Source organism: Pristis pectinata, chromosome 2 (assembly GCF_009764475.1).
Source record: "Pristis pectinata isolate sPriPec2 chromosome 2, sPriPec2.1.pri, whole genome shotgun sequence".
NCBI classification, from domain to species: domain Eukaryota; kingdom Metazoa; phylum Chordata; class Chondrichthyes; order Rhinopristiformes; family Pristidae; genus Pristis; species Pristis pectinata.
Window position 1 is genome coordinate 121,154,138 of NC_067406.1, and position 27,890 is coordinate 121,182,027.

The 27,890-nt window shown below is 38.9% G+C and overlaps 1 protein-coding gene across 2 annotated transcripts in view; it reads right to left on the bottom strand.

Moving 5' to 3' along the window:
• usp38 (ubiquitin specific peptidase 38) overlaps positions 1 to 27,218 on the bottom strand; it is a 33,186-nt gene extending 5,968 nt beyond the window's left edge. The window contains exons 1-10 of one of the 2 annotated variants that reach the window (XM_052010354.1): positions 26,613 to 27,218; positions 19,663 to 20,388; positions 18,883 to 19,018; positions 15,112 to 15,241; positions 12,144 to 12,245; positions 11,005 to 11,163; positions 8,917 to 9,110; positions 8,237 to 8,330; positions 7,447 to 7,553; positions 517 to 1,885 (exon numbers count right to left, since the gene is read on the bottom strand). In XM_052010354.1, the coding sequence (XP_051866314.1) occupies positions 517 to 1,885; positions 7,447 to 7,553; positions 8,237 to 8,330; positions 8,917 to 9,110; positions 11,005 to 11,163; positions 12,144 to 12,245; positions 15,112 to 15,241; positions 18,883 to 19,018; positions 19,663 to 20,344 (2,973 nt within the window). In that variant the 5' untranslated portion in view covers positions 20,345 to 20,388; positions 26,613 to 27,218. Of the gene's footprint in view, positions 1 to 516; positions 1,886 to 7,446; positions 7,554 to 8,236; positions 8,331 to 8,916; positions 9,111 to 11,004; positions 11,164 to 12,143; positions 12,246 to 15,111; positions 15,242 to 18,882; positions 19,019 to 19,662; positions 20,389 to 26,612 lie in introns of those variants that run through there. The other variant, XM_052010355.1, reaches the window with a different exon arrangement.
• Positions 27,219 to 27,890: the final 672 nt, after the last annotated feature.

A 27,890-nucleotide genomic window follows, 5' to 3' on the forward strand; every position in this document is an offset into this window, starting at 1 on the left:
GAAAGAAGCCGATAGAAGTGTGGTATACATCATGGGTTTAGATTAGAATTTAGAAATATAAGAATTAAAAAAATACAGGTAATACAGGTATACTTTTGCGCTATAAACTTTTAAAGACTGAACCCAACATTTTTTGAACCAAGCTCTAATTCACCCCTGACCTATGGTAAAACACTGAGTGAGTAGTTGTAGAGGTCCTATGTAAAATGAATTTTGACATTAAAGTCCATCTTTCCATGACAGCTGGATAACCACATAAAAGTGGTTTCAATTTGTCTGTTGTTCACTCAGATATCAAATGGTAGCTGGTGTATTTCTCTGCTGGAGATGGGCTTGGTCAAAGTTAAAAAGGGGCTGCTTTGATGATTTTACCAGAGTAGAGGAGGTTTTATGCTGCATCTAGTTGTCCTACATTGCCAGGTGTGCCTTTCCCCAACAATAAGTGCAAATAATGTTTCTTTTATCATTGCTGAACTCCTTCACTTAGAAGGACATAACATTCACCAAATAAAGTACCTGTAGGTAAAGCTTGTTGTCTTTAGTAATTGCATCCATGAGTTCTTTCTGCAGTGGTGGCTCTCCATTCACCCATAGTCCATTTACCGTACTTGGGTATATGCCACCATTAGCATCTTGTTTCCTATAAAACAAGACATATGCCGTGTCCTTAGGAAACCTGCTAGTAATGTTCTGAACAGATTGAAAGGTTGTGAAAGTCACTCTGCTGTCATTGAACAGAAACCATTCCTTTGATGTCTCTTTGCAGTTTGGTTCGTGCCAAGTAACTGATGTACCGGAATTGTCATTATCTGTCATATAACTTGGAGGAGAGGACAAACCTGCAAGGTCAGTCTTGTAACACAATTGACCTACAGAACCTGAATTGATGTTTCTGGCGTAGCAGTAATAATGCCCACTCTCAGATGACATCCCAGAATGCACAACGATAGAACAAAGGTGGTAAGATACTGACTGAGTATCACTTGAATCTACTGAACCAGAAGGCTTCAATTTTTTAGGCAGGTTTTCAGGTGAGTCAGATAGCAAGGACTGGTTGATTGCTAGTGATTTTGGAGTTTTCTTTTCAACTGGCAACTGTAAAATGAGTGGAAGTGCCACATCATCTAGGATTTTTCGCCTTACGTGACTTTTTGAGTCATATGAAAATCTTAGGAGAGTGAGAATGAGGTATTCAGGTTCATCTACCACCTGCATCACCTTCTGTGCGTTCTGCAATGAGGCACAATTTTCACAGTAATATTTGTTCTCTCCATTGAGAATCTCTGGGGCCAAGAAGTAGTTTATTAGGTTAGGGACAGATCTGGTTTTGTCATTCCGCTCAATGGATTTATTGCTATGGACTGTGACCAGTTTATCAGATTGCATTGGCAGCCTGAAAGAATCCACAGAATTAATAGGTTGTAATGGAAATGTTTGAAGCATTTCATCTTCTGTTTCTGATCTATGTCCAATTTCTTCCACCTGAAGGTTATGAACTACAGAAGGTTCAGTATGAAGAGTGTCAGAGATTACTGCAGTACAACATGTAGGCATTGTGCTTTCATACTCTGCTGGGACAAGCAACTGTGTTGATCCAGCTTCTACAATGTCTTCAAGGCATGGAGGAAAGGCCAATGAAAGGTCAGTGAATGCCTCTTGTTTCTGAGAGGTGCTTTTACAGTTTAGACAGTGTATTGTGGTTTGCAGTTTGCCTCCAAACATTTTCTCTATAAGTGTTTTCCCATCAACTCTTGCTAGATCTGATTCAGTGAGAGATGATGTTTCCTCGGGATGCCCTTGAGAGTTGCAGTCATATACAGAATTTTCACAGGTTGGTAGGGAATTCTCATTGACCATTCTGCATGTTTTTTCTTCTTCATGTAACCTATGGAGAAAGGAATAAACAAAGGGTTTTGTATTCGGCATAAAATTAAAATTTAACAAACCAAGTTAAATAAGAATCAAATTTAGGGAAAAAAAAATCCAAATTGCAATGTAGGTATTTGCCACTTAAGTCTATATAAACTCACACCCTGAAACTGCTTCGCTTTGTTTGTTCGCCACCCCCCACTTAAATACTTCCAGGCTTTTCCTGTCCACGTTTGAAATTAACTTATATCTAAAGGGACATAAGAGGTCAGCAACAAGGGTAAATCCTGAGGGTCACATATTTGAAAACTGAAAGATGGGTCAAAGGGTCTGTTGTTTGGATCTTCTATTCTCTATGAAAGGATCAACTGGGATAATTTGTAGTCTATAAATGTAGTAAAAAATCTTGATCTTCCTTAAATGACACATTAAAAAAAATCAAAAAACACCCTAAATTTTTTTTAAGACATTCCTAGAGGTCCCCCTCTCTGACCCAGATTGTTCATATTAATATATCTGTTCAATGGCCATCTGTCATTTAGTGTGAAAACTAAAATCTGTTGTTCAGCAGTTCTTTACAAGTTCAGAGATACATGTTATTTTGATGGGTTTGGAGAGTCATAGTGTTCCAGAGTAATGCATCGATCTCTTCAGCAACTTTATTAAGCCTAACCCAGCAGATTCTGCTTCAAAGAAACCTATTAGAAAACTCATGAGGGTCTCAGAAAGATATTCAAGTTGATATTCAGTTACTAGGCAAAGAATCCAATTTATGTTCACATGAAGAGCATGGTGTTTTCACTCTCAAACAACATACAAGTTTCTCTTAAAGATTTTCTGATTAAAAAAAAATAACTTGTTCTTCATGTGCAGGAAATTGTCCCAAGCACCTAACCATGAAGAAAAGAACAGTGGACATGAAGCATAGGGTAAAGGGGAAGCTAGCACAGGGAAATCAAAGACCTATAGATTCTTCAAGTTGCAAGGTTTTCTTTCAGTGCAATTGATTTAAAATTGCTTATAGCAACCTCCAAGATCCTGGAACGTCAAGCACAAATAATATCCAGCGTAAAAACAATGCACCGGAAACTGGCTGCAGCCATAAAACTGGCTGCTCCCAGGATCGAAGTGGCTCCTGCAATTCAACTGTTCTTTTTAAGTAAGAATACAAATTGATTAATAGGCACATCTGAAAAGCTTTTACTATGATTCCTGTACTACAATGAGTACCTCTTATCTAAAATAATTTTCCATTATTTAAAATTATGTTACAGCTGTTGGACTAAAATCACAAAAATAAGCATTTTTAATCAACATAAAATATATTCTGAAATGCTGTCCAACTCTGCTGGTTCATGAGCCATTTGGCAATATGCAACTAGGTTTCAGCAGAAATCTGAGGAACTAATCCACTTTGTAAAGCTTGTTAAATTTTGAGGGCAATTTCTGATTACCCAAGATAGAAAAGCTAGGCCAAGATTTTTGAATGTGGGAAGGAGCATGGCAAGGTGTAGAAATACAGATACTATGTTTCACAGGTCAGAAAGAGCTGTCCCCAGTGAAGGAGAAATGCAGGTTAGGGATGTCAACAGGATATGGATGATCAAGGCAATTGAAACAAGGGAGTTGCTTTCTTTGGGAGAGGACCTAATTTGATTATATTAATGTTGTTGAATGATTGTTCCCATCTGTAATGGTCATTTTTTTTAATATAACTATCACTTTGAAACCACACATACATATCCCCATCTTATTTAGGGTATTGCAGACCCAGTGGGACCAATTTCAAACCACTAGTAAGAGGCCTGATTTCTAAATATTTTTCTTGAACATTTTTGAATAGTCAACATTTGTCAAAATTTATAAAGAACTTCATCATGAATAAACCCTGCACATTCCAACTTTAAGATTTTGTCATATGGGCACATTAGGTTGATTTATCTTCAATTATTTGGTCAAAAAGTCAAGTGGCTTTCACAATGGAAAGCAAGATGAACTGTCATGTGAAGTATAGGAAGAAGGCCAAATTAGGGAAAGAACATAGGCCTAACTACATCACTCTGCCTTTAAGAAAATAAAATGGAAAATACTCAACCTTGAGTATTAACCATTAACTCCCTGGCTTGCTGAAAAAGCCAAATCAAGGACGCCAAGACCTTCCATCTATCTCAAAGTATAACTATTTACACGGAGCTTTCACTTATCGTAAAAGATGAATTCCACAATGAATGTTTACACACAATCTGGGAGATGCAGGGTGATTCTCAGTCGGTGACATCTTAGAGAAGTGTAGCAAGGAGCAGATATTTTACGGCATTAGAAAACATAGTAAAATATTACAGGGCAGACAGTGCTTATTTTGATCAGTATGCCTATGTCTAAAAATAATTATCCAGTTAACAAAGAGTGAAGTGGTTAACTTAATAGACTAGCATCCAGAGACCTCAACTATTGATCTGATGACATGGGTTCTGATGCCAGAAGAGATGAGAAATTTACATTCAACTAATTAGCTTTGAATTTAAGAGCTTGTATCAGTATTGACTATCTAATTCATGAACATCCTGTCTCACTTGCATACAACTCCAGACCTACCAATGTGGTTGATTCTGAATTGCCCTCCGAAGTGGCCCAGCAAGCCAATGTTCAGGGATTAATTAGAAATGGACAAAAAGCTTGCTAGCCTTTCAGTATCTGGATGCACATCCCATGGAAAAAAAAAATCACATCCTTTCCCTCTCACCCTGCAATTTTATTTTCTTCATGTAACAATCCAATTCATCTTTGAAATTATCATTGGGTCTGGTTATATATTACAATGTTAACTTACTGAACAAATTCTCTTTGCCTTCCAACTGACTCTTTTGTCAATTATCCTAAATCTGTTCCCTTTGCTTATCAACCCTACTATCAAAACAGATTCTCTGCATTTAACAAAATCCCTCAATCTTCAACACTAATTAAATTTACCCTTTCCCTTCTCAGCTCTAAGAATAAAGCTCAGTTTCATTAAACCTTTCTAAATAACTGTAATCCCTTATCCCTTGCACCATCCTAATAAACCTCATTTTCAATAAGGGCTTATTATTATGCTTGAACTGTTGTGCACAGAATTGGTCACAAAACTCCAGCATAGGCCTAATTAGCAAATTAAAGATCCATCAGAACATCCCTGCTTTTGTGCCATGTTTTATGACCCCAGATTTTATGTCCTTTTATCCTTATAGAAGACTAACAGCATATTCAAAGGTTTGAATATTTGAATTTCCTGGTCTCTCCTTCAGCTGCTTTAAGATTGTGCCATGAGTTTAAACAACTTCTTCTCATTTTCCCTTCCAAAATGCATCACTTCACACATCTAGGCTACAGATATATGTGGCGTAACAACTGATATCTTTCAATACCCATATTCCAACTGCAATTTTAGCCACACCATTTCCTTGGAATGTAGATTAAAAACAATTGGCATGTCCTCACCACTTTCTAATAGAGTGTTACATTAGCACCTCTTGGCAAAAATAGTACTTGAAGATTAAAATGAAAAACATGAGAATCTGTTCTTTCAAAAGTCACTGTGGCAACTTCCAAGTTTTCAGCAATATTACAATTCTTTCTCTAGTTGGTACAGCCTGATCATTCAAAGAAATTAGGCTCGATGTCAGCATCGTCACCCTATTCATAAGTCATGGGGACAACATCCATTGCAAGCTTCAGTACACTAAAGCTTTAGTCCAGCAAGGGATTGATGCACTTGAGGAAGTTTTGTCTTCAGGATGAAACGGCAAGCATTGTGTTTCCCTTCCCTTCAAAGAAGAGCAGGAGGGCTTTCAATAGCCTGGCTAATATTTATCAATTAACAAACAGCACACGGTACAAATTATCTCATTATTTATTTCTTTTCTGTTTGTTGTGCTTGTAATTTAGTGATTACACTTCAAAAGCAATTCACGGGCTGTGAAACATTTCAAGATGTTCTCATGTTGCGAAATGCATTATGTAAATGGAAGCCCTTTCTTTCCCATCAATCTACTAATACATTAAGAATGCTCAATAAAATCTAAATATGTTTCTATTCCAATGTCATAAAGTTACTGAAAATCTAATTAAAAATGCAGATACTGGAAATCTGAACTGAGAACAGAAATGCTGGAAATACTCAGCAGGCTAGGTAGCATCTGTAGAGAAAGAAACATAGTTAACATTTCAAGTTGATAAACTAGTCAGAATTGGAAAAGTGAGAAAAGATGCATGTCTAAACTGCAAAGAGAGGAAGGGATAGAAAAAAACAAAGGGAATGTCTTTGATAAGGTGCAGACTAAGATTGTCCAGGTTATAATTGGTTTTGTTGGCAAGCTAGGAGAGCAACTGAATGTTTATGAATTATAGCTGATCTGCCCGGAGTGTAAATAAAAGAAAGATGAATTAGGGCAGGACAGAAAGGGACAGAGATAGAGAAAGAGAGTAACAACAAATATAAGTGCTGGAACTGTGAGACTCAGAACACAGCAGTTGCTGGAAATCTGAAATAATAGTGAATACTGGAAACACACAACAGATCAAGTTCCATCTGTGCAGAGCCAGTTCTATCGCAAACAGGAGTGATTAGTTATCTGAAACTGTTGAATTCAGTATTGAGTTCTGATTGCTGTAACACATAGTAAGAAGGTGTACAGGAATCCAAAGACAGAGACATGACAAGCAACTGGAAGCTCCAGTCGACTGATCAGAGGTGTTCTGCATGACAGTCCCCCAATATGCATTTGGCTTTTCTAATGCAAAGAGGACTGTATTGTGAATACCGAAAACAATACACCAAATTACAAGAAATGCAGATGAATTGCTGCTTAACATGGAAGGACTTCTTGGGTTCCTGGACAGTGGAAAGGGACGAGGTGAAAGAGCAGGTTGCACAGGAAAGGGGAGTGATTTGTGGAGATGGAAGGGAAAAAAAAAAATCGGGGAGTTGCGGAGGGAATGGTCCACTTGGAATGCTGAAAGGGAAGCAGAGCGAAGATGTGTGTAACCTCTTTGAAAGTGGTGTTACTCCATCAAATATGGTGGCTGTGTAATGGATGGTGAGGACAAGGGGAACCCTTGGTGGCAGGGGCTGCCAAGAAGGGATGAGCGCAGAAATGCAGGAAATAGAGATGCACTTGATAGCGGAGAAGCCACAGTTAAAGGAAGAGGAAGACCCCCTGGGAAAGTCTGGTGAGGAAAGTCTCCATCATCAGAATCTACAAGATGGAGACAGACAAACTGAGGGAATGGAATGGAGTCCTTATAGTAGGTTTCCTGCATTTCCCACACTAGGCTAAAACAGTAACTCCCAAATCCACAGCCTTTACTATCAAGCCACACAAGGATGGTAAGATCATTAAAACACAATCACCTCTGTGTGCACTGGAAAAGGGGACCCTATGAGATATCAGCATAGTGTATGGTTGCTGCCTTGTTTGACTTGCACTCACACAACAGACAACAATTCAGCAAGCACAACTCATTGATAAAAAGACTGAAATTATCTTACTTATTATGTCTAGTTATAGAACGTGACCACCAAACAATAAAAGTGTTTACCTATCCAAAAGGAACCTGAGGTATTCAGAACAGTCTTGCTGGGATCCAGGGGTGAACCACGGTGGTCTGGATTCTTCAAAGAAGCTCTGTGGAGCATATGCTGCTCGCTGTTGATACAGTAACGTTAAATGTTTGGAATCTGCATTTCCACATTGTATTCCAATCAACTTAAATACGTAGGAAACTGACTACACCGGAACAATGTAATACAGTGAAACTATTTTATGTATTTAAGGCAATTTGAAAAATACATTGATTTTGAGCTCATTTAACCTTAACCAATTACAAAATACCAATTCTCTAGTTAATATTTGTCTTGCCAATGCCAATTTATAAACATTTCAGTCAATATATAGAACTTATAAAAATGGACATCAAATAATCAATTCTAAGTATAACACAAAAATTCAGACTGAATCAAACATGGTTTGTGGGAGAATGCAGAAATCAGAGAAGCCAGAATGCTACACATTAAATGGTTTTCTATATACACTGATAATCATTCCGTTTTCCAAGACTAAGAATATACAGTTTGCTAATAGAGATCAAGTTGTAAATAAAAAAACCTAAAAAGTCACTTACCCCATTTTCAAGTTTAGCATTAGTGACACCATCATTGCTAACATCAAAAAAATTGTCAAATCTTTTATCAACCAACCAACCCACCCAATAATAAAGGATTCATAGCACATAAGTTTCTAAGTTAGCACAAAGAAGATAATAGTATTCAGTATTTACCTATTCCATTAAATTACATCATCTATGAAAAGATAATCTTTTTACGAAGTACCTGAGTGTGTGCCAAAAAAGCAAACAGAAGTTGCAGCTTTCTCATCAATGAGCGGGATCCATTTAGATTCAGTGATAAAACAGACCTCCTGAAACTGAAGGATTTTTTTTTGAGAACATCGAAGAAAACAAGGCTAATTTTTGAACTTTCAACCCTCTCATTAATCTCACATGTTAAATTTAATAAACTATTGGCTAAACAGAATTACTATAGTTTTTTTTCAAACAAAAATTAACAAACCAACTTGTTCCACTGAGCATTCACTGATACCAGATGCATGCATTTATATTGCAGCCACCAATCCCTGATCCAGTGCACAATAAGTGTCATGAACTGCTCAAAATTCTACCAAGCATAAGTCAGCTTCAGTACTGTAACAGAAGGGGCTATAAAAGAATATATAATATTTACAGTTGGGAAAGTGTGGAAGGTGGATGCATCCGTTTTCTTTTGATATTAAAAAATATGGAAAGTACCTTTCTAACATATCTAAAAGCACCTCTGCTTTTTTAATTATATTCATTAACTTCAAATCAATCCAAGCATGAGATGGTCTCCAGCAGGTGGAATCAAACTGACTCCCATTTTCTACTGCTTCTTTGTATTGATACTCAAAGTAGTTTGCAGTTTTACTTTCTTGCAAAAAAAACTCTACCAAATTTCTAAATGAATTCACTTACTCTGTGGCCATAAATAATGCTTGAATGACACTATTCATATAGCATGTATTGCCCAGGTTTATTAACCCAGTTTTTCCCGTTTCAGATTTTCCAGAAAGCCTTGATAAACAAGATGCCAAAGAATTCGAGTGCGATGTCCAGGCACTTTGATTAAGAGTGAGCTTCATTTTTTCTTCAGAAGGTTTTGGCAAGTCCTGGAAACATCAATTTATATCTAATTATACATCAGTTTATATAACTGATGTTTTCTGCCATCAAAAAAATGAAACAATAAGGGAAGAAGTTAAAAACAAAAGCATCAGATGGCAAATAAAAATGAGTAACAGTCAAGCCAAGTGAATCTTTGAATAGTGAAATCAAGGTTGTGTCAGTAGCTGTTGCTTTGAGAAAGAACAACTGTACAAGGCTTTAGAATTTGTTTTTCCCATTAATGTACATTAAAACTGAAATGTGCAGCATTACATGACATTTCTGGAGGGATGCCTGGGGAATGTCAGTGGTACCAATACTTTAAATTAGTATAATGGGATGGAATTTTGGCTCCAATATTCAGTAGTGTAGTCAGAATGGCAGGAAGCTAAACAAACACAAAAGAAAAGCTAACTTGATATCCACTGAGCCAATTTCACATAACTGCGCACAGTATGAGGAATTACTCAAAGTGCCCTGTGCAGGTCACGCCCTGTGTCAAAAACTACCAAGACAGTGATAGAGGCGTTTAATAAAACTTCCTCACAGTGTCTTTTTAAAAGCCACATAAAGACAAGGATTGGATGGGAAAGGTCAGATTAGGGGTGTGCAAAAGGTTATTTGCAAAATTCTAATTGCATTCTTTCTCATAAAAATTGTGTATAATTTATTTTTATGTTTTTCTTGTGAATGCTGTTTATATGCTATGTGCCTGTGATGCTGCTGCAAGCAAGTTTTTCATTGCATCTGTGTATACATATACTTGTGCATATGACAATAAACTTGACTTCGACATACTGTATCAAAAGGTGCATCTTTGATATGGGTATGTGGGGGGAAATTTGGATATTATCAGGTATAAATTAAGCAAAAGGAAACTCGGTGTGGAGGCATAAGGTATCTGTAAACAAATACCACAGCAGTCCCGTACCAACCCATTGTTTTCATGGCTGACAAAGTGGACATTAAAAGGCATGGGTTGGATGTAATAAGTGTTGTCCAGTATGATATTTCTCATAGAGCAACAGAACATGATGCTTAAAAAAAGTGTTGTGCCCATTGCAGGGTTGGGCTGCCTTACAATGTTGAGATTACAAGTCAGTCAGAACTTCCCAGTGAATGGGAGCTTATGACAAATCCAGTGAAGTTTGTCATTGTCCTCACATTTATGGGTGAGCACATGTTGGTAAGTGTGCGGTTCAGTGCTACAATCCATCAGAATCCTACTGTCCCTTCAAATCTCCTCTAGGGAAACAATTATTGCTTAAATTTGGTAACAAAAAATGTACAATCATTAAACCCAGCTGCAAATCTTCACCTACTGCATTATCACAAAAAAAGGAAGAATAATGAATAAAAATAACTGAAAATCATATCTAAAGTTTGCATGCTGTTGCATGAAATACCTTCATATTAAATGGAACAAAATTTGGGCTGGACAAGTTACATGGCACAATTATTAAGGAGTATGCAGCTGGTGGTAGTTGGAAAACAATGTTATTATCAATTGATATATTTTCAACATTTATCGCAGTCCTTTTATTTCAGATGAATGGTACTTCTATTAAATGTGAAATACTGTTGTACCAAGCCACATGAAGATTATTTTATGTAAAAAAAATGTAATGTAATGTAATGTGTTCAACATCATGTAGTAAAAAGAAACTGAACACAAGATACAATTTGGCAGTCTGCCAATTTGCATCTCTGGGAATTATTCAGGTGGTCAGTCTCTGCACAAGATTAATGAATAAATATTCAAACAATTTATATTCAATTCTATTGCCTTCTTTGGAGCTGCACATTGTTGCTCTGTTTATAAATTGTAGTAAATATGGATCATTATACTTTTTGACACTTAGAATGTATATTCTCTGTAATTAGCTTTCAGGTCCATACCTTAATAGTCTCAAGAATAGGTTCATACAAATCGGGGAACCCAGAATACTGATACATCATACAATGCACCAACTCGGTCAACTGCACGAGGAAGATTTTACTGGCAGGCGAAGCTTCATCTTTCAGAAACTGAACTAGTTTTATAATGTGAGGAACAATCTGTGGAGAAATCAATTCACATAGTTACACATGTAAAGTGTTCTATATAAAAATGTTCAGGTTAATATTTTTCATATTTTGGACAATTTACTGTTGCCTATATCAAAACTATTATTCCCTTCATCAGTAAATAACAACAACAGAAAATTCATTTTCAGCAGCATTAATAAATTATAATCAAATAATCATTATGCCTAGTGCCCCTCTCTGCTAACTTAGTTTTTCTAGCACATGTAGTAATATCGTTCCCCTGATTGTTGGCCACCCATCTATCACAAATTCTTGAAAAAAAAATCACATTTTTTTTTACATGATGGCTCGATCAAGCTTCAATTAGCGTTGCTATTCAACTCTCTGATAGTAAGTCTTTAACTTCTGCATCAGTGCAATGTCACACAGAAGTTGGAGGCACACTGAACTTCAGATATCAGTGCATCTAACCTCCTAATCTGCAAGTGGATTTTGGCACTGTCAAGTGATCATACCAAGCTGAGGTGCCAGTTGCACTTCACATCTGGACCCTCAGCTTTGCACCAGCCACAGCTGATGTTCAAGCAATAATCCCAATCATTCGTTTGAAACAATTGCCAATCTTAAAAATGTTTTTTTTTTGTTAATTTCATTTCCTTAATTTTACATTTATGTTTCTAATTTATAGTAGTTTAATATATTTTTAAATGAATTCCTTAAACTCTTAATGTGTCTCTTATTACTAGACACTTGACAGTTGTGAAACATGCTTTTGACAAGTTGTGAAAGGCTGTCAGGGTGATCCTGGGACAAGTTGGACCCGAAATGCCACTCCAATTTTTTTGCAAAGATCCCCAGGAGTGGAGGCATTGAATCCAACATTGCCACAGTAGGTTATAGATCCCATGGAACTACTGTCAGAGGTGTTTTAGATCCAGCCCAATATCTAAAGTCTTAATTTGAGAAAAGCAAGAATATTAACTAATAACAATGCAATTATAATAACTTACTAAATGAAAGGCTTCTGGAGAATGCTGAAAGCTGAGCAGCATATGGGAAAGAACTACTAAAGCTCCAGGCCGCACAATAGGATACCAAAGTCGATGAAATACCTAGCAGAGGAAATCAGTTCATCAATGAGCAGTAATAATGATAGTTTCTGCGCAAATATGGATTCAAAAGAGGCAATGATCCTTTTGTACTCCATTATTCATATGAAACTCTTCAATAGTATTCAAACATTTTAACCAGGGAACAGCAAAACTAAGTCAGTCACATTCTTGCCCAATACCACACATGTACTTTCAGCAGATTAAACTAGCAGCACTCATGAGCAAAGACCCTTACCAATTTTCTTCACTGTGCTGCTTGATATAGGGCCTATATAATTGCTTAGCTGAGATGAGCTACTGCAGTTCAGAACAAGAATTCAACTTCTATAACAGACAGTGGCTAAGACACATGGGGTTCACCTCACTTGCTGAATATCTTTATTAACATTGAATTTAATTGGTAATTGTTCTACCTAATTCCATTACCAATGCAATTTTTTTTGCTGCCTCTTCCTTGCCTGCATCAGGTGATGTTTTTCTTAACATATTAGAAAAGAAATATAAATGCTATTTTTAATTATTTGTTCATTGGATGTTACTGGCAACACAGATATTTACTGACCATCTCTAATTGCCTTGGAACCAATAAGGCACCTAAGAGTCAACCACATTAGTGGGTCTGGGCACATATCTGCAGTAAGGCAAGGATGGCAGATTTTCCTCACTAAAAAATTCAGTGAACCAGATGAGTTTTAACAAGATTTGGGTAGTTTTGTGGTTAATGTAATTGAGATTAACTTTTAATAATATTCAAGGCTTACTTGATTATTAAATTTGGATTCCCAAGCTGCCATGGGGAGGATTCAAACCAGGGTTTCTGATCAAATGGTCCAGAACTCTCACTGCTAGTCTATTAACTAAACCTCTACTCTACTGTGCTCTTAAATGGGCAGTCATCTCTGGAAATTTTCATACTTGTCTTAGAAGCATATGTTAAGATCCAGAAAAAAATTTTGGGGCCAGCCCTTGATCTCCTGCACTTGCAGAAGTGGGGGAAAAGTGAGATCATTTATTAATATTAATTAATCCTAGTTAAATTCTTAAACAAGTATGACTAAAATCCCTAGTGTTCACCAGACTAATCCCAAGGATGGTGGAACTGCCATCTGAGCCAACTAGGTTTGCATTCACTAGAACTCAGAAGAATTAAAAGGGATCTAATTAAAACTTACGAAATCCTGACAGGGCTAGACAGGCTGGATGTGGGGAGGATTGTTGGCATGAACGAGGCAGGGGTTACTGTTCAACGTTACAGCGCAAGAGATTTAGGACCGCGATGAGGAGAAATTTCTTCAAACAGATGATATTGAACCTGAGGAATTTGCAAGCACAGAGAGCTGTAGAAGCTAAATTGCTGAATATTTTTAAGAGGGAGATAGATAAGGTTAAAGCACATGAGATTTGATATGCATTGGCAAACTGGATCTAAAATTGGCTTGGTGATGGGAAGCAGAGGGTAGTGTTGGAGGGTTGTTTTTCCTGATTGGAAATCTGTAATTAGTGGTGTACCACAGGGACTGGTACTGAGACCTCTGTTGTTTATTATGTACATGTTATATAAATGATTTGGATGAGAATGTAGGTGGTCTGATTAGCAGGTTTGCTGATGACACAAAAATTGGTGGCATCGTACATAGTGAAGAAGGTTGTCTAAGGATTCAAAGGGGCATAGATCAGCTGGAAAGTGGGTGAAGTGGTGGCAGATGGAATTTTATCCAGACAAGTGTGAGGTAATACATACTGAAATGTCAAATACTGTCAGGATATATACAGTAAATGGCAGGGACCTTAGCAGTGTTGATGTTGAAAGAAACCTTGGGGTGCAAATTCATAGTTCCTCGAAAATGCCAACACAGGTAGATAGGGTAGTGAAGGCGGCATTTGGCATGCTTACTTTCATAGGCCAGGGCATTGAGTATAAAAGAGTTGTGACATTACATTGCAACTGTTAGACTGCACTTTGAGTATTGTGTACAGTTCTGATTGCCACAATACACAAGGATGTGGTAGCATTAGAAAGAATGCAGAAGATTCACCAGGATGATGCCTGAAATGGAGGGTTTTAGTGACGAAGAGAGATTGGATAGGTTGGGAGCGTTTTTACTGAACCATAGGAGGTTGAGGAGGTTTGTATGACTATGTGGGCATAGATAGGGTAGATAGTCATAGTATTTTTCCCAGGATAGCACAGTCTAAAATAAGAGGGCCTAGGTCACAGGAGAGATATTTAAAGGAGATCTGAGGGACATTTTGTTTCTTTTTTAAAAAATACACAGCGGGTGGTGGTTACCTGGAATGAGCTGCCAGAAGAAATGGTAGAGGCAGATACCATGACATTTAAAAGGCATTTGGAAAGACACTTGAAAAGGAGGGTAGAGGGAGACAGGCCCAATGCAGGGAAATGGGATTAGCATTGAAAGACATCACAGTTGGCATGGATGAGTTGGGCCAAAGGGCCCATTTCTGTGTTGCACAGTTTTGTGACTCTTTAAATTTCAAGATGCAAAAGGTATCTCAGGGGGCAGAGATGTTGGGGGGGGGGGAAGGAGAAACGGGGAGTGAGCAGAAATATGGTATTGTGATATCATATTAATCAGCCATGATTAATTAGCCATGCAAGCAAACTTGAGGTTTTTAATTTCCTGCAGGATTTTCTCATTAGTGATACAGGTGTGTGTGAGAGAAATATATATGCACACATATGCAAGATTTATTATAAATTACTGTTCTGTAAGTCTCCAGTTTTTTCAGATGAGATGTTAAACCTGTTTAGCACCATATCAACATTCATACAGTCACATCAACAACAGTAAATTTCACACTTTTGTTCTCCTTTTTTAACAGATGGCTTATCTCTCCCACTTACCTGTTCAATTTTAAGCAATGTGACATCTATGAGGATGGTGAATTTCTGGACAGAAGCCAATCCCTTGAGTAGTGCAATCACCCAAGTTTCCACATGCTGAGCTAATGGCCAAGAGAGCCAATCAATCATCCTTCAGGAAACAAAAGTACGTAATTAGAAACATTTAAATGTTCCACAATTTCCAGATTTACGTTCTCAAGAACTTTGAATGGACAATGTACAAGTATGCAAGCTTAATTGTACCACTTTACTATCACAGTATGGGTTCAAATTAATTTTCCATAACATTTTTTTCTTAATACAAAGGCTCCCCATAATGGATATTTTCTCTAGCTTATTATCCAGAAGGTCAATTTTCCTTGCATTGTGTTTTCTTCACCTTTAAATTGACATAAATAGGTTGTTGACATCTGCACAATTCATACAAGATTCAATGTGTGATGTCCAAACGCTCCTTCAAATTCTTTGCATGATTTCTCTTCAGTTGAGACTTACTCTTGTACCTTCATTCATTTCATCAACTTCCCCACCCATTTTCACTGTTAACAAAATTATTCATGCTTATCAGAAGAATATTAGGGTTGAGAAAGCGGAAAGTTTTTTAATACTAATGCTAAGCATTCAGGAGTCCGATTCAAAACGGGTGAAAAACAAGGATTTTTCTATTCAATCCCACAAACATGTCTTCACCATAGCTTCAGAAAAGACCCCCTTACTGAATAATATTTCAATTTCCTACATTAGCAATCATGTGGTTGAGCAAAATGGATGCAAGCGGCTAAATTCAACAATTGCATCAAGAATCTCAGCTCTTCCCCTCCTCCACCACCCTGAACCTCTCCATTCCCATGGAAATATTAGGCTGCTGATCTGACATCTAGGCTTGGCCAAATACAGTTTCTTCCAGTAAAAATATTGAGCAAACTAAAGACACTGCACAAAGACCTTCCCTCAAACACTAGACTACTTACCTAGCTCAGACTGTTCATAATCTCAGCATCTTACGTGACTTTAAATTGGACTGCTGATCCCCTGTATACCCTAGCACAAATATCACCTTCTACCACCATGGTAACATTGGTCCTCTTCACCCTGACTCAATCCTTCTGCTGTAACTTACATAGCACCTTCAGACTGGACTACTTCATGCTCGGCTAGCTGGCCTCTCATCTGTCATGTTCTATTAACTTCACAACATCTTCTCTTTCATTAAGTCCCATTTCATCTCTCCTGCCTTTCTTGATGTACACTTCAGCTCAATTGTCCAAAACTACCAATTTAAAATTTCTTATCCCTGCTCTTAAATCCCTTCATGGCTTGCCTCTTCCCATATTTTTAACTTGTTCCATTCTTACAATTACTCCAGAATGTTACACTCCTTTGATTCAGCTGCCCAGGGCACATACTCTGGAATTCTTCCATAATTTGCTGTCAATATCCCTTTTTACCTTTTACTAAGTGTATTAAATCTCAGCTCTTTGATCAAGCTTTTGGTCAGTCTTTTTGATCTGTCCTCCTTTGGTTCAATAACCAATGCTTAAACAGACCTCTAAGAAGACTTCAAAGTATGTTCATTACCTGAGCAGAGGCACCAGTAATCAATTGGAAAGATTTCCATAACAAAAAGTATTAGGTTTAGTTGGAAGCCAAATAGCACACATTAATAAAATTATTAAGTCATTCAGTAGAGGTTTTAAAAATTGAGTTTACATGATTTTAAACTAGGTTATTCACAGGCATAGGACTGGATCTTTATCAAAAATCCTGATTTTTGGGAATAAATCCATTTTCAGCAGTATTAATAAGTGTGCCAGATTACTCAAATGCAAAAAGGAATACTTACAGAAAGATAAAAAGGGAAACAATTATATTGGGGTCAGTTCAGTCATTCTCTAGGAAGAAAGTTTGAGCAAGATTGGTCCATATTTACTTTTAGAAGAACGAGAGCTGCTCTCTCACTGAAAGAAGATTTGAGAGAGAATGACAGGGCAATGCTGACAGGCAGTTTCCTCAGGAGAGGCACAGACTCAGGATAAGAGGACTGGCCAGAGGGTTATAACTTTTCAGAATCTTCCCCCTTATCTGGCAGTGGATGTGCAGTTATCATATATATTTGAAATTAAGACCGATGGGCTTTTGGTCCCTAATAGAGTCACAGGATGCGGGTAATGGATAGGAATGGGGAAGCAGACTTGAGTGGTCATGCAGCCTGTAGCTGCCTTTATTCCTTAAGTTACCTTCTATTTTGCTATCTGATTGCAGTGATCCATGGATGTTTTTACATTTACAAATTAAATTTATTGTAAAATTTAATCCAAAATCTAACCACTGCAACATCAAGTGTAGTTCAGATTTATTCTCCTGAGTGTTGCCAGGATATATTCAGATACAAGCCATCTCCAGGTAACGAATGAATTCCATTTTTACAGATGCCCATAAGTTGGGAAATGCACAAATATCACTTAATATGGTAACCATACCTCCACAGAATTTTGATGACTGGTATCAAAGGCACATAAGACTGATAAGAAAGAACAATTACTAGAAGTGGACAGAAAGGTTCAAGAGCAAGTTCAAGAACAGCTACTTCCCTTCAACCATTCGGTTCTTGAACCATCTGGTGAAACCCTAATCACTACAGTTTAACAACACTATGACCATTTTGCACTAAAATAGACTTTGTTTTCATTGTAATTGTGTTCTTTCTTGTAAAAATTGTGTATAATTTATGTTTAATTTAGGTTTTTCTTATGCCTGTGATGCTGCTGCAAGTTTTACATTGCACTTGTGCATACACATACTTATGCATACACGTACTTGTGAATGTGACAATAAATTCGACTTTGATTTTGACTTTGAATCAGAATCAGATTTATTATCACTGACATCCGTCAAGAAATTTGTTGTTTTGCAGCAGGAGTACAGTACAAGACAAAAATTACTACAAGTAAATAAATAAACAAAAAATAAATTAATAAAATAGTGCAAAAGAGGGATAACGAGATATGTTCATGGACCATTCAAAAATCTGATGGCGGAAGGGAAGAAACTGATCCTAAAACGTTGAGTGTGGGTCTTCAGGCTCCTGTTCCTCCTCCCTGACGGGAGTAAAAGAGGGCATGTCCTGGATGGTGAGGGCCCTTAATGATGGATGCCACCTTCTTGAGGTACTGCCTCTTGAAAACTTTGAAACTACTTCTGCAGTTTGTAGGAACAAATATACGTAGGTCAGGCCTTTGAATTTAATAATGTTATGGGAGCTTGTTTGTATGAAGGGATGTCCATAAGTCAGGTGTTTGTAACTCGGGGACTGCCTATATAATTTATAAATGCCTTTTACTCTCCCCTATTCACTGGGTTTGCTCATCCATCTCAGTATTAAGCATACAAGTTACCCAGCATCCAGCTACATAGGGTAGAAATTCTACATTCATACTATACTGAAAACGTGCTTTCCAATTTCAATCCTAAATTGATGGATTCTAATTTTAGCTATGGATTTTAGATTGGGCTATGTTCACCCATTTCTCCTCCCCCCACCCCCCACCCAATTCACTTGCACTTACAGATAGTTCTTTCAATTTTCTTCTCCTTGAGTTGTGCAACCCCTCAATTTTTAATTACCATGTTGAGTTTAAGAGCTTTGAACAGTACTTGCTGAAAGAGGGCCACATTTGTCCACATAGTAATAATACAATTAACTAATTTGTTAGCTGAAAAGTACTCTGGAGTGATTGGAGGATTTGACATAAATACAAGTTCTTTCTTTACCTGCAGAGAGCACAAGTCATGCTGGCGTCTTTAACATTTTGATCTGTGATTAGGCTCCTAATGAGAACTGTTATCATTTGTAATGGGATGTGCTGAACAAGACTTGCCAGAGCAATAGATGGTTCAAATATGGAATCTGTAAAGCAAGCAGATAAGAGCTTTTTCCTTGGTTTTGGTTAACTAATTCAGTGCACAGCAACACAAACCCAATCCACAACAGCAATCAGTTAGCATTCAGTAATTGATACAGTTGAATAATGATTGCCAATATACATGAAAAATAATTCAATGGACAGTAATATGAACCCAAATCACAACAGCAACCAGTAAGCATTCAATAATTGATACAATTGATTTCCAATATACGAGAAAAAAAATAGGAAGTGGGACTCAATAATTAGACGATTTATCTTTTTCAATATATTCAGAATGAGAAAATATCATCCCCTCACTCACAAAGGAGACACAATGCGTTTCACTGTCAAGTTACGTTTGGATGATTGGATTTATCTGAGCCCAGTAGAGCTTTGTGCCATGGGAGGGAGTTTTAGAGTCAACATTCTGCCTCTCACTTCAGACATAAAACACACATAGAATAGAAAGAGATGGAAGTTAGCTGTTTGTCTTCTCTGTCCCAAATCAGAATAATTTGTGAAAAAAACTTTTAAGAGGAATGAGAATGAGGGTTTTGGAGAATCTCCAAAGACATTTAAAGAGAAAGCCCAATTAAATTTACAAAAGCAACTTTAAAAAAAAATCATCCTTTGATGTATTCATTACCTGTAGCAGAGATTATTACGAACACCTCTTGTAGAGAAGGCAGAAGTGCACCAGGCTCAGCTTTCCAAATGCTTTGTAGCAAATTGCTTACTTTGTTCACCTGAGAAATAAATCCACGAATCTCTTCCTCCTGTGTAGCATTGCACTGGAACTGACTTATAGTCCTTACTAATTGTTGGCAAAAGAGTACGGCTGATTTACCCCTTGGGATGCAGTGCACAAAGTCAGACAACAACTCGCTCAACTTAGCACACAGCAAAGGCTCTGGCCTCTCGCAAACTAATCGCAACACCTCAGTGTGCATGAAGCTAAAGATTTCAAGCACAGAAGGACAACTCATTATAAGTTTTAATCCCATGTGGATATAGTCAATGATGCCAATATCTTTCTTATCTAATGATCCATAACCTTGTTGCAGAAGGTTTAGGATAAAGCCCTTGTTAAAGAATTCTTCAAATTCACAACGATGGTATCTGGCATAGGCATCAAGTACCTGATGACCCACTTGTTTCTGGAAGTTGTCCTCCCCAATTAAAATTAACCGTGTGGTTAGATGAAACATTGCCTTGCATTGCTCCCGGTCAACTGAGTTCTCAGCTGCATCAATCACTTTCTTCACAATCCCCTTCTTCACAGGTAGGGGGTGCGAAGAAGTGATGAGTGCTTCCAATATCTTATCCATCGTGGATTACTATACCTCAGTATTACAACGGAGGTAATCAGAACCTAGGAGAAGGAAACAAAATAAAAGTTTTAACTTAAAAAAAATCCGAAGTCCATAATTAATTCCACTCCCCCAACCCCACCCAACTGCTCATGTTAAACTGACTTCCTGAAAAGTCAGAAAACCTTGCGAAATAGGGAAAACAATTAAGCTGCAAAAGAGAAACATCCTCATCTATTACTATACGAAATGTATTTAGCACCATGAGTTCTTGAATGAACTACAGTTTACATTAAGTTCAAGAAACCCACAGAAAATATCATGTTGCACCATCAACTGAAAAAACATTGCAAAAAGAAGTTTTAAAATCTGCGCTTATTTGTCCTCTCCATTTTAACTTAGGCAAGTTCAAGAAGTAATTATAAAGATGAAAAATGATATTACATTTGTGATGTTGCATTTTTATCTTAACCTGCTACATGTCATTTGTTAGACTGTAATCCAGTAACTCACTTAGCACTATCCTGCAGAGTGCCAATTCCTTACAGGGCTCTTGGTCGTGGAGTCCGAACACTCACAGGAATGGGACCTTCAGTACTTTAAAACTTCTGCTCAGACTGCATGCTGCTATACCAGAAACAGTGTTCCTGTAGCAATGAGATGGTGATCTCATCATGGCACGGCTTCACGAGGAGTAAACCACGTCAGAGATGTGAATGGTTGCTTGTGAGGGCTGTTGTTGGGTGGGCTGGAGTGAGGTGAAGATGCAGGGCTGAGGGATGCATTCTGACCAGCACAGTGACTGCAGGCCATTGCTGGAGATGGCAGCAGCTGCCCCATTTGGTGAAAGACCACCCAGGTCCTACAGTCTCCTTCATAAGAGGGAAGCTGCTGTCTCCCCAGCCAAACAAATTAGAACAACAAATTCAGCGGCTTCTATCATATCCAACAAGAGCTGATGAAAGAGGCCTTGTGAATCAGGGTGGTCTATCAACGGGACTCAGGTACACCCAGGCCAGCAGCGGCTACATGGAGTAGCCATTGTGGTCCCAAGCAATGGCCCACACCCACCATGCTGGCCTGGGTGTACCCAAGTCCCAGATCTTAGCGCTAAGCAGCCACTTCACCCCACCCAGCCTACCCAAAACAAACCCTTGCAGGCAGCCACTCATATTGCTGCAGTGGTTCACTCCAAAACGGGGTGTGTGACGACGAGATTACTTTAACCGTTTCATTGTTGTGGCAGCATTAGCCGAGGGTTGAGTCCTCAAACTTTTTCCTCACGAGGCTGTGAGGAGGGAAAGAGTTCCACTGAATCAACTTTAGGAATCTTAAATTACATCCAATAGCAAAAAATACTTTTGCTCCATCATGGTAAGTCTACTGACATCCCTGGATGATTTAACGATCATCAGTTTGCTACATGCACTTGACCAGTTTATGGTCAATAGACATGATTCAACTTGAACAGCAGTGAGAAACAAAGGACTGCAGATGCTGGAATCTAGATGAAAAACACTATGATGCTGGAGGAATTCAGCAGGCCAGACAGCATTCGTGGAGAAAAGCAGGCGGTCAACATTTCGGGTCAGGACCCTTTTTCAGGACTGAAGATAGAAAAAGGGGAAGCCCCATATTTAGGAGGGAAAAGCAGAGCAGTGATAGGTGGACAAAAGAGGGGAGGTGGGGTGGGCACAACGTGATGATAGGTAGATGCAGGTAAGAGATAGTGATAGGTAGGTGCGGGGGAGGAGGGGAGAGCAGATCCACTGGGGGATGGGTCAAAGGTATGGAGAGAAAAAATGGGGTAGGAAAAAGAGACAGGCTAAGAAAGGGAAGAAAAGAAGCAACATGGTTGGGGGTTGGTGTGGGGATTACTTAAAGTGGGAGAATTCAATGTCCATGCCACTAGGCTGCAAGGTTGCAAGCCAGAAAATGAGGTGCTGTTCCTCCAGTTTGCGCTTGGAATTCTCCTGGCAGTGGAGGAGGCCGAGGACTGACATATCTGTGATGGAGTGGGAGGGGGAGTTGAAGTGAAGATGCAGATCGCAGTTATGGACAGAGTGTAGGTGTTCTGCGAAATGGTAACCTAGCCTGCGTTTGGTCTCATCAATGTAGAGGAGTTGAAGTTGTTTAGGACGAGGACAAGTTCAGCCAGACAGAGGAGAGTGTTAGTGGAAGGGGCTGGTTCTGTCTCTGGTCAAGAAAGAAGCAGAGGGCGGTGAGGCCGTCATGATGGGGAATGGAGGTACATAGGGACTGGACGTCTGTGGTGAAGATGTGGTCGTGCGTACCGCAGAGCTTAAAGCTACGGACAAGTTAGAGACTGTGTGATGTGTCATGAACGTAGGTAGGAAAGGATTGAAACGGGGGGGAAAGGATATTGTCTAGGTACAAGGAAAGAGTTCACGTCAGGGTGCTGGCACAGCAGCACTGTCAGTAGTGCCTCTTACTGGATATAATACTATAGAACTGTTGTTCCTGGGAACACATCCTGAGCACGAAGTGAGATGCCAATATATCAAATGCAAAAAGTTGCATCAAACTGTCAGCTTTACTCTTGGTGCTTTCAGGCTTTATACTTCAGTTTATTTTCCTCCTCTGTGTCTGTCTTTACACATCAGATGTTTGAAAACTTTGCCTGTTTTTTTTCATTCAGTGATAACTGGGAAATTGGATCAGCATTTCCTGTACTCATCAGTGTCTTAAAACTTCAAAACACTAAAGTCATGAGATTCAAGTCAGCATAAACATATTAAAAAATATTTTCAAAAGATCTCTGACTTCACTAGGATTATAAATCTTCGGTAATAATGCTCGTGGGCAAAAGACATTAAGGAGCATGAACTGTGTGCTGGTGGGGCTGTGTGTAATGGAGATGGGTCCAGATGGAAATCAGAATCAATACTTAAAGAAAAGTGGATAATTCCATGAACTCTGAGGCATGCAGGGATCAAGTTTGGAATGGTACATAAGGAAAAATAAGTCAATAGGAGTTGTATACAGGATAAAGCAGGAGGTCATGGGTTCCTTAAAATCAATTCTGCTTGTAGAAACAAAGATGTCTTCAGACTAATGAAGTTGCAAGTAAATTTATGCCACCTTATTCCTAGAAGTACATGATAATCAACTTACTTAGCATTAAAAAGGTCAATTGAAAAAGCTTTCAACATTCAATCCCACAACATTATGTACGGATATTCTATTGCAAGTTACGCAGTATTCAGGCACCTTCAAGCAGACCTTCATGAAATTACTTTTTCTCTCCCCCACAGTGGAACATTTAGATCCCAGGGAATCTAAAAAGGGGTTCCAAGTGCAGCCCCCAAGATTACTGAATTTTTGTCATTAAAATTCATTTATCATTTAAACTTCTGGTACCATAAAACTTGAAGATCTCCACAATCTTCCTTTTTCTGGCCCAATTCCCTATTTTTGACTGATTTTCTTACATCACCGGCAGCTTGCATAACCCAAGCTCTGTATTTCCCAACTTTCCACCTCTCCATCCAAACTTACATTCTTTAAACCCTACATCTTTGACCAAGCTGATATTTCTGCCCTCATGTTCCCATAACACACACACAAATTAGGAAGAGGAGTAGGCCAAATGGCCCTTTGAGTCTGCCTTGTCATGTAATAACAGCTGATCTGTCTGTAACCTCAACTCTACATTCCTGTTTAATTGTGATAATCTTTCACCCTCTCCCCCCTGCTTATCAAGAATCTAACTACCTCTGCCTTCAAAATATCCAAGCATTTTCCTTGTGTGGCCCTGAATCAAGTTTAGTTTGAGGACGTGTCTGTGAAATGTCCTTGTAATGTTTCACATCACTAGTGTTTGCTTTGGGTAGCCATCATTGCATTGCATAGGACAGGAATATCAGGGTGCTCTTGAAAATGTATGAACTCTACAAGGATCACATAGGAGTGTAATGATCTGCAGAACATTTCCCCTCAGGAAAGTATTGAAATTTACTAAGCTGGAAAGTCACATAACAGATATGAATTCTGAAGTTATGAATTGTTAAAACATGACAATACCTGTGAAGAAAAGACTCTGAGAAGTTACACAATATGGTACTACATTGATTTTTTTTTGTAAGCACACTGTTAGATCCTTACTCTGTTCATTAATCTCAACTAGGCAGCTGTTGAAAGGAGTGAGAAAAGGTGGGTGGTGCAGAGATGCAATAATACCGAATTAAGAAGTAATATTTTTTTAAAATTGTAAACGGTTCCTACTTTTGAACAGTTTCATAAATACTACAAGCGTATGCAGAATTTAAGAAAACCTAACAGTGCTTGGCCGTGTGGATTCAAAATTGGCTTGCCTGTAGAAAGCAGAGGGTTGTGGTGGAGGGAGTGCATTCAGATTGGAGGGCTGTGACTAGTGGTGTCCCACAAGGATCGGTTCTGGGACCTCTACTTTTCGTGATTTTTATTAATGATTTGGATGTGGGGGTAGAAGGGTGGGTTGGCAAGTTTGCAGACAACACAAAGGTTGGTGGTGTTGTAGATAGTGTGGAGCATTGTCAAAGGTTGCAGAGGGACATTGATAGGATGCAGAGCTGGGCTGAGAAGTGGCAGATGGAGTTCAATCCGGAGAAGTGTGAGGTAGTACACTATGGAAGGACAAACTCCAAGGCAGAGTACAAAGTTAATGGCAGGATTCTGGGTAGTGTGGAGGAGCAGAGGAATCTGGGGGTTCATATCCACAGATCCCTGAAAGTTGCCTCACAGGTAGATTGGGTAGTTAAGAAAGTGTATGGGATGTTAGCATTCATAAGTTGTGGGATCGAGTTTAGGAGCCGTGAGGTAATGATGCAGCTCTACAAAACTCTGGTTAGACCACACTTGGAGTACTGTGTCCAGTTCTGGTTGCCTCATTATTAGAAGGATGTGGAAGCATTGGAAAGAGTGCAAAGGAGATTTACCAGGATGCTGCCTGGTTTGGAGAGTATGGATTATGAGGAGAGACTACTCTTTGAGAGAAGAAGGATGAGAGTAGATATGCTAGAGGTGTACAAAATATTAAGAGGAATAGATAGAGTGGACAGCCAGCAACTCTTTCCCAGGGCACCAATGCTCAATACAAGAGGGCATGGCTTTAAAGTAATGGGTGGGAAGTTCAAGGGAAATAGCAGAGGAAGGTTTTTTACCCACAGAATGGTTGGGGCATGGACTGCGCTGCCTGGGGTGGTGGTGGAGGCAGGTACATTGGTCAAATTCAAGAGATTGCTAGATAAGCATTTGGAGGAATTTAAAATAGAGGGATATGGGGAAGGTAGAGGTCAGCACAACATTGTGGGCCGAAGGGCCTGTATTGTGCTGTACTGTTCTATGATTCTATAATTCTCCCTGCTCCCCATGAATTACCTACCCACGCTCCATCCAACCTCCAACATGAAAGTTTAGGTAAAGTATTAAGAGGCCTCTGGAACTGTAAACTTCCATCTTCAAGAAACGATGAAAGCATACAATTAATGTTCCCCTTTATAGCTACCAATGAATTTGCAGTTTATCACTGGTCACACAAGTATTATGGAAAATAGACAAAACAAATTTTTTGAAACATTTTCAAAAACTGTCACGTTTTCGAAGAATGAAAATTCAAAGTCAACCACTAAAATGTATCACACTTAAAATAGATCTGAATTTAAAACCAAGGGATATTGCTGCCAAGAACTGAAATCCTAGTTAATAAAAAAGAAACACAATTGGTAATGTTTGTTCTAGTTGACCTGAACTGACACTTTTGTTCAAAACATCAACGACAAGTTAGACAAACATCATGTGTGCCGAAGCACATGAAGTTTCTAGTCGCACACAATTGAAAAATATGCTGTTATAGTCAGCGGGTTATACCGTTTCCTTCAAACTGCAAAGCGTCTCTCTCTGAATGAAACAAATCAGAGCAATATTCCAGTGATTTAATGCGAGCTAAACGGTTAGAAGAAAACCAAATATAGTTCTCCTCATCCCAGCCATCAGAACTGACTTCGCATCTCATCACCATGACTCTGCAATTTTACCCGCACTTGACACAGTCAGTCTCAAAAACAAAGGTAAACACGAAAGAAAAATGGGAGACAACTGCAAAATGAAAAGCCGCAGGGCAGAAATGTTCATTTTAAAAAAATAATCAACCATGACAGAAAATAAATAAGTGATGATGTTGCAAGTCATGTGTAGAGGCTTTAGGCCAGAACAATCGCGCCTCGAGTTAGCGGCGCCAGTGTGTGCGGCGTCTCAACGTTCCAGAGACAAATGTATCCGAACTTACCGACGGAAACCATGGCAATCGCGTTCCTTCCGATCAGACGGCAACAGCACATTCCAAGCGACCCCGTCCCCGCCGACGATCGGTTCACCCCGGCCGCTCCACCGTTCACCCGAGTACACCAAACCCCGGCAACGAAACGTCAGCGCGACACCAGCACACAAGACCCCACGGCGCCTCATCCTCGTCGGTCGCTGAGCCGCCGTATTTGTCGACGGGAAGTGAGGGGTGAGGGAGAGAGGAGGGGATGCGATTTCTATTCCTCGTTATGTTTTCGCCGCTGTCATTTCCGAGGGGATAATTGACACCGACTTGTACGCATTTCCTCTTAGCCAGGCAAATATTAGGATACCTCAGAGAGAATTACCCAAATGATGACAATATAATGTTATAGAGATGGGAATAGTTAGCCAGGTGGACTGTATCCGTATCACTTAAATAGCATCATCACACTGACACATTTAGTCTTTTACATTTGTGACGCTACAATCAAGCTGCCGGGTGTCATTTATTACCAGTTGGTAGTTAGTACCAGTGTCTGATTTTAATGCTTTGAAATGTTTCACTGTAAAATAGACACGGCGTTCTATGGATGAGATCACAATCAGTGCCATCGTCGATCTTGCATTGCCAATTGCTGAAACCAGTGCATTCATATACTTTCTATTGAAAGGGTACATTTTGTAATTCGAATTATTTAATGCGTAGCAAAACATAAAACATGGCAACAAGTATAATTTATGTTCACCCGTTTATGTAATTTATGTTTGTAATGTACTGTGCTGCTGCAAAAAGCTAATTTTTGTGTAATTTATATATACCCTGGGTCTGTATGCCCATAATAATAAACTTGAACAAGTACGCAATGATGGGTCATAACGAACAGTCTTATAAAATTAAGCACGGATGGGTTGGCCTTTTGGTCCACTTGTTTATACTTCTGCAAAACCTGTAGTTTTCGCATCTCAGTCGCCTGGGTGCTCCAGTTTTCTCCCACATTCCAAAGACGTATGGGTTAGGAAGTTGTGGGCGTGCTATGTTGGCGCTGGAAGCGTGGCAACACTTGCGGGTGTCATGGATTACCGAGATTCGAGAATGACCAGGAGACGCAGAAGATTCTTCAAGAAGTTAAACCTTTATTTGCAAACAAAGGCTGTGATGGTCAGAGAGCTAGTCACTGATCACCCCCGGACAAAGGCTCACAGCACTTTTTTATGGCCCCTTCCTCGTCCAGTTGGCATAATCAATCAAGTCAGTTTCAGCTACATAGTGACATCTAAT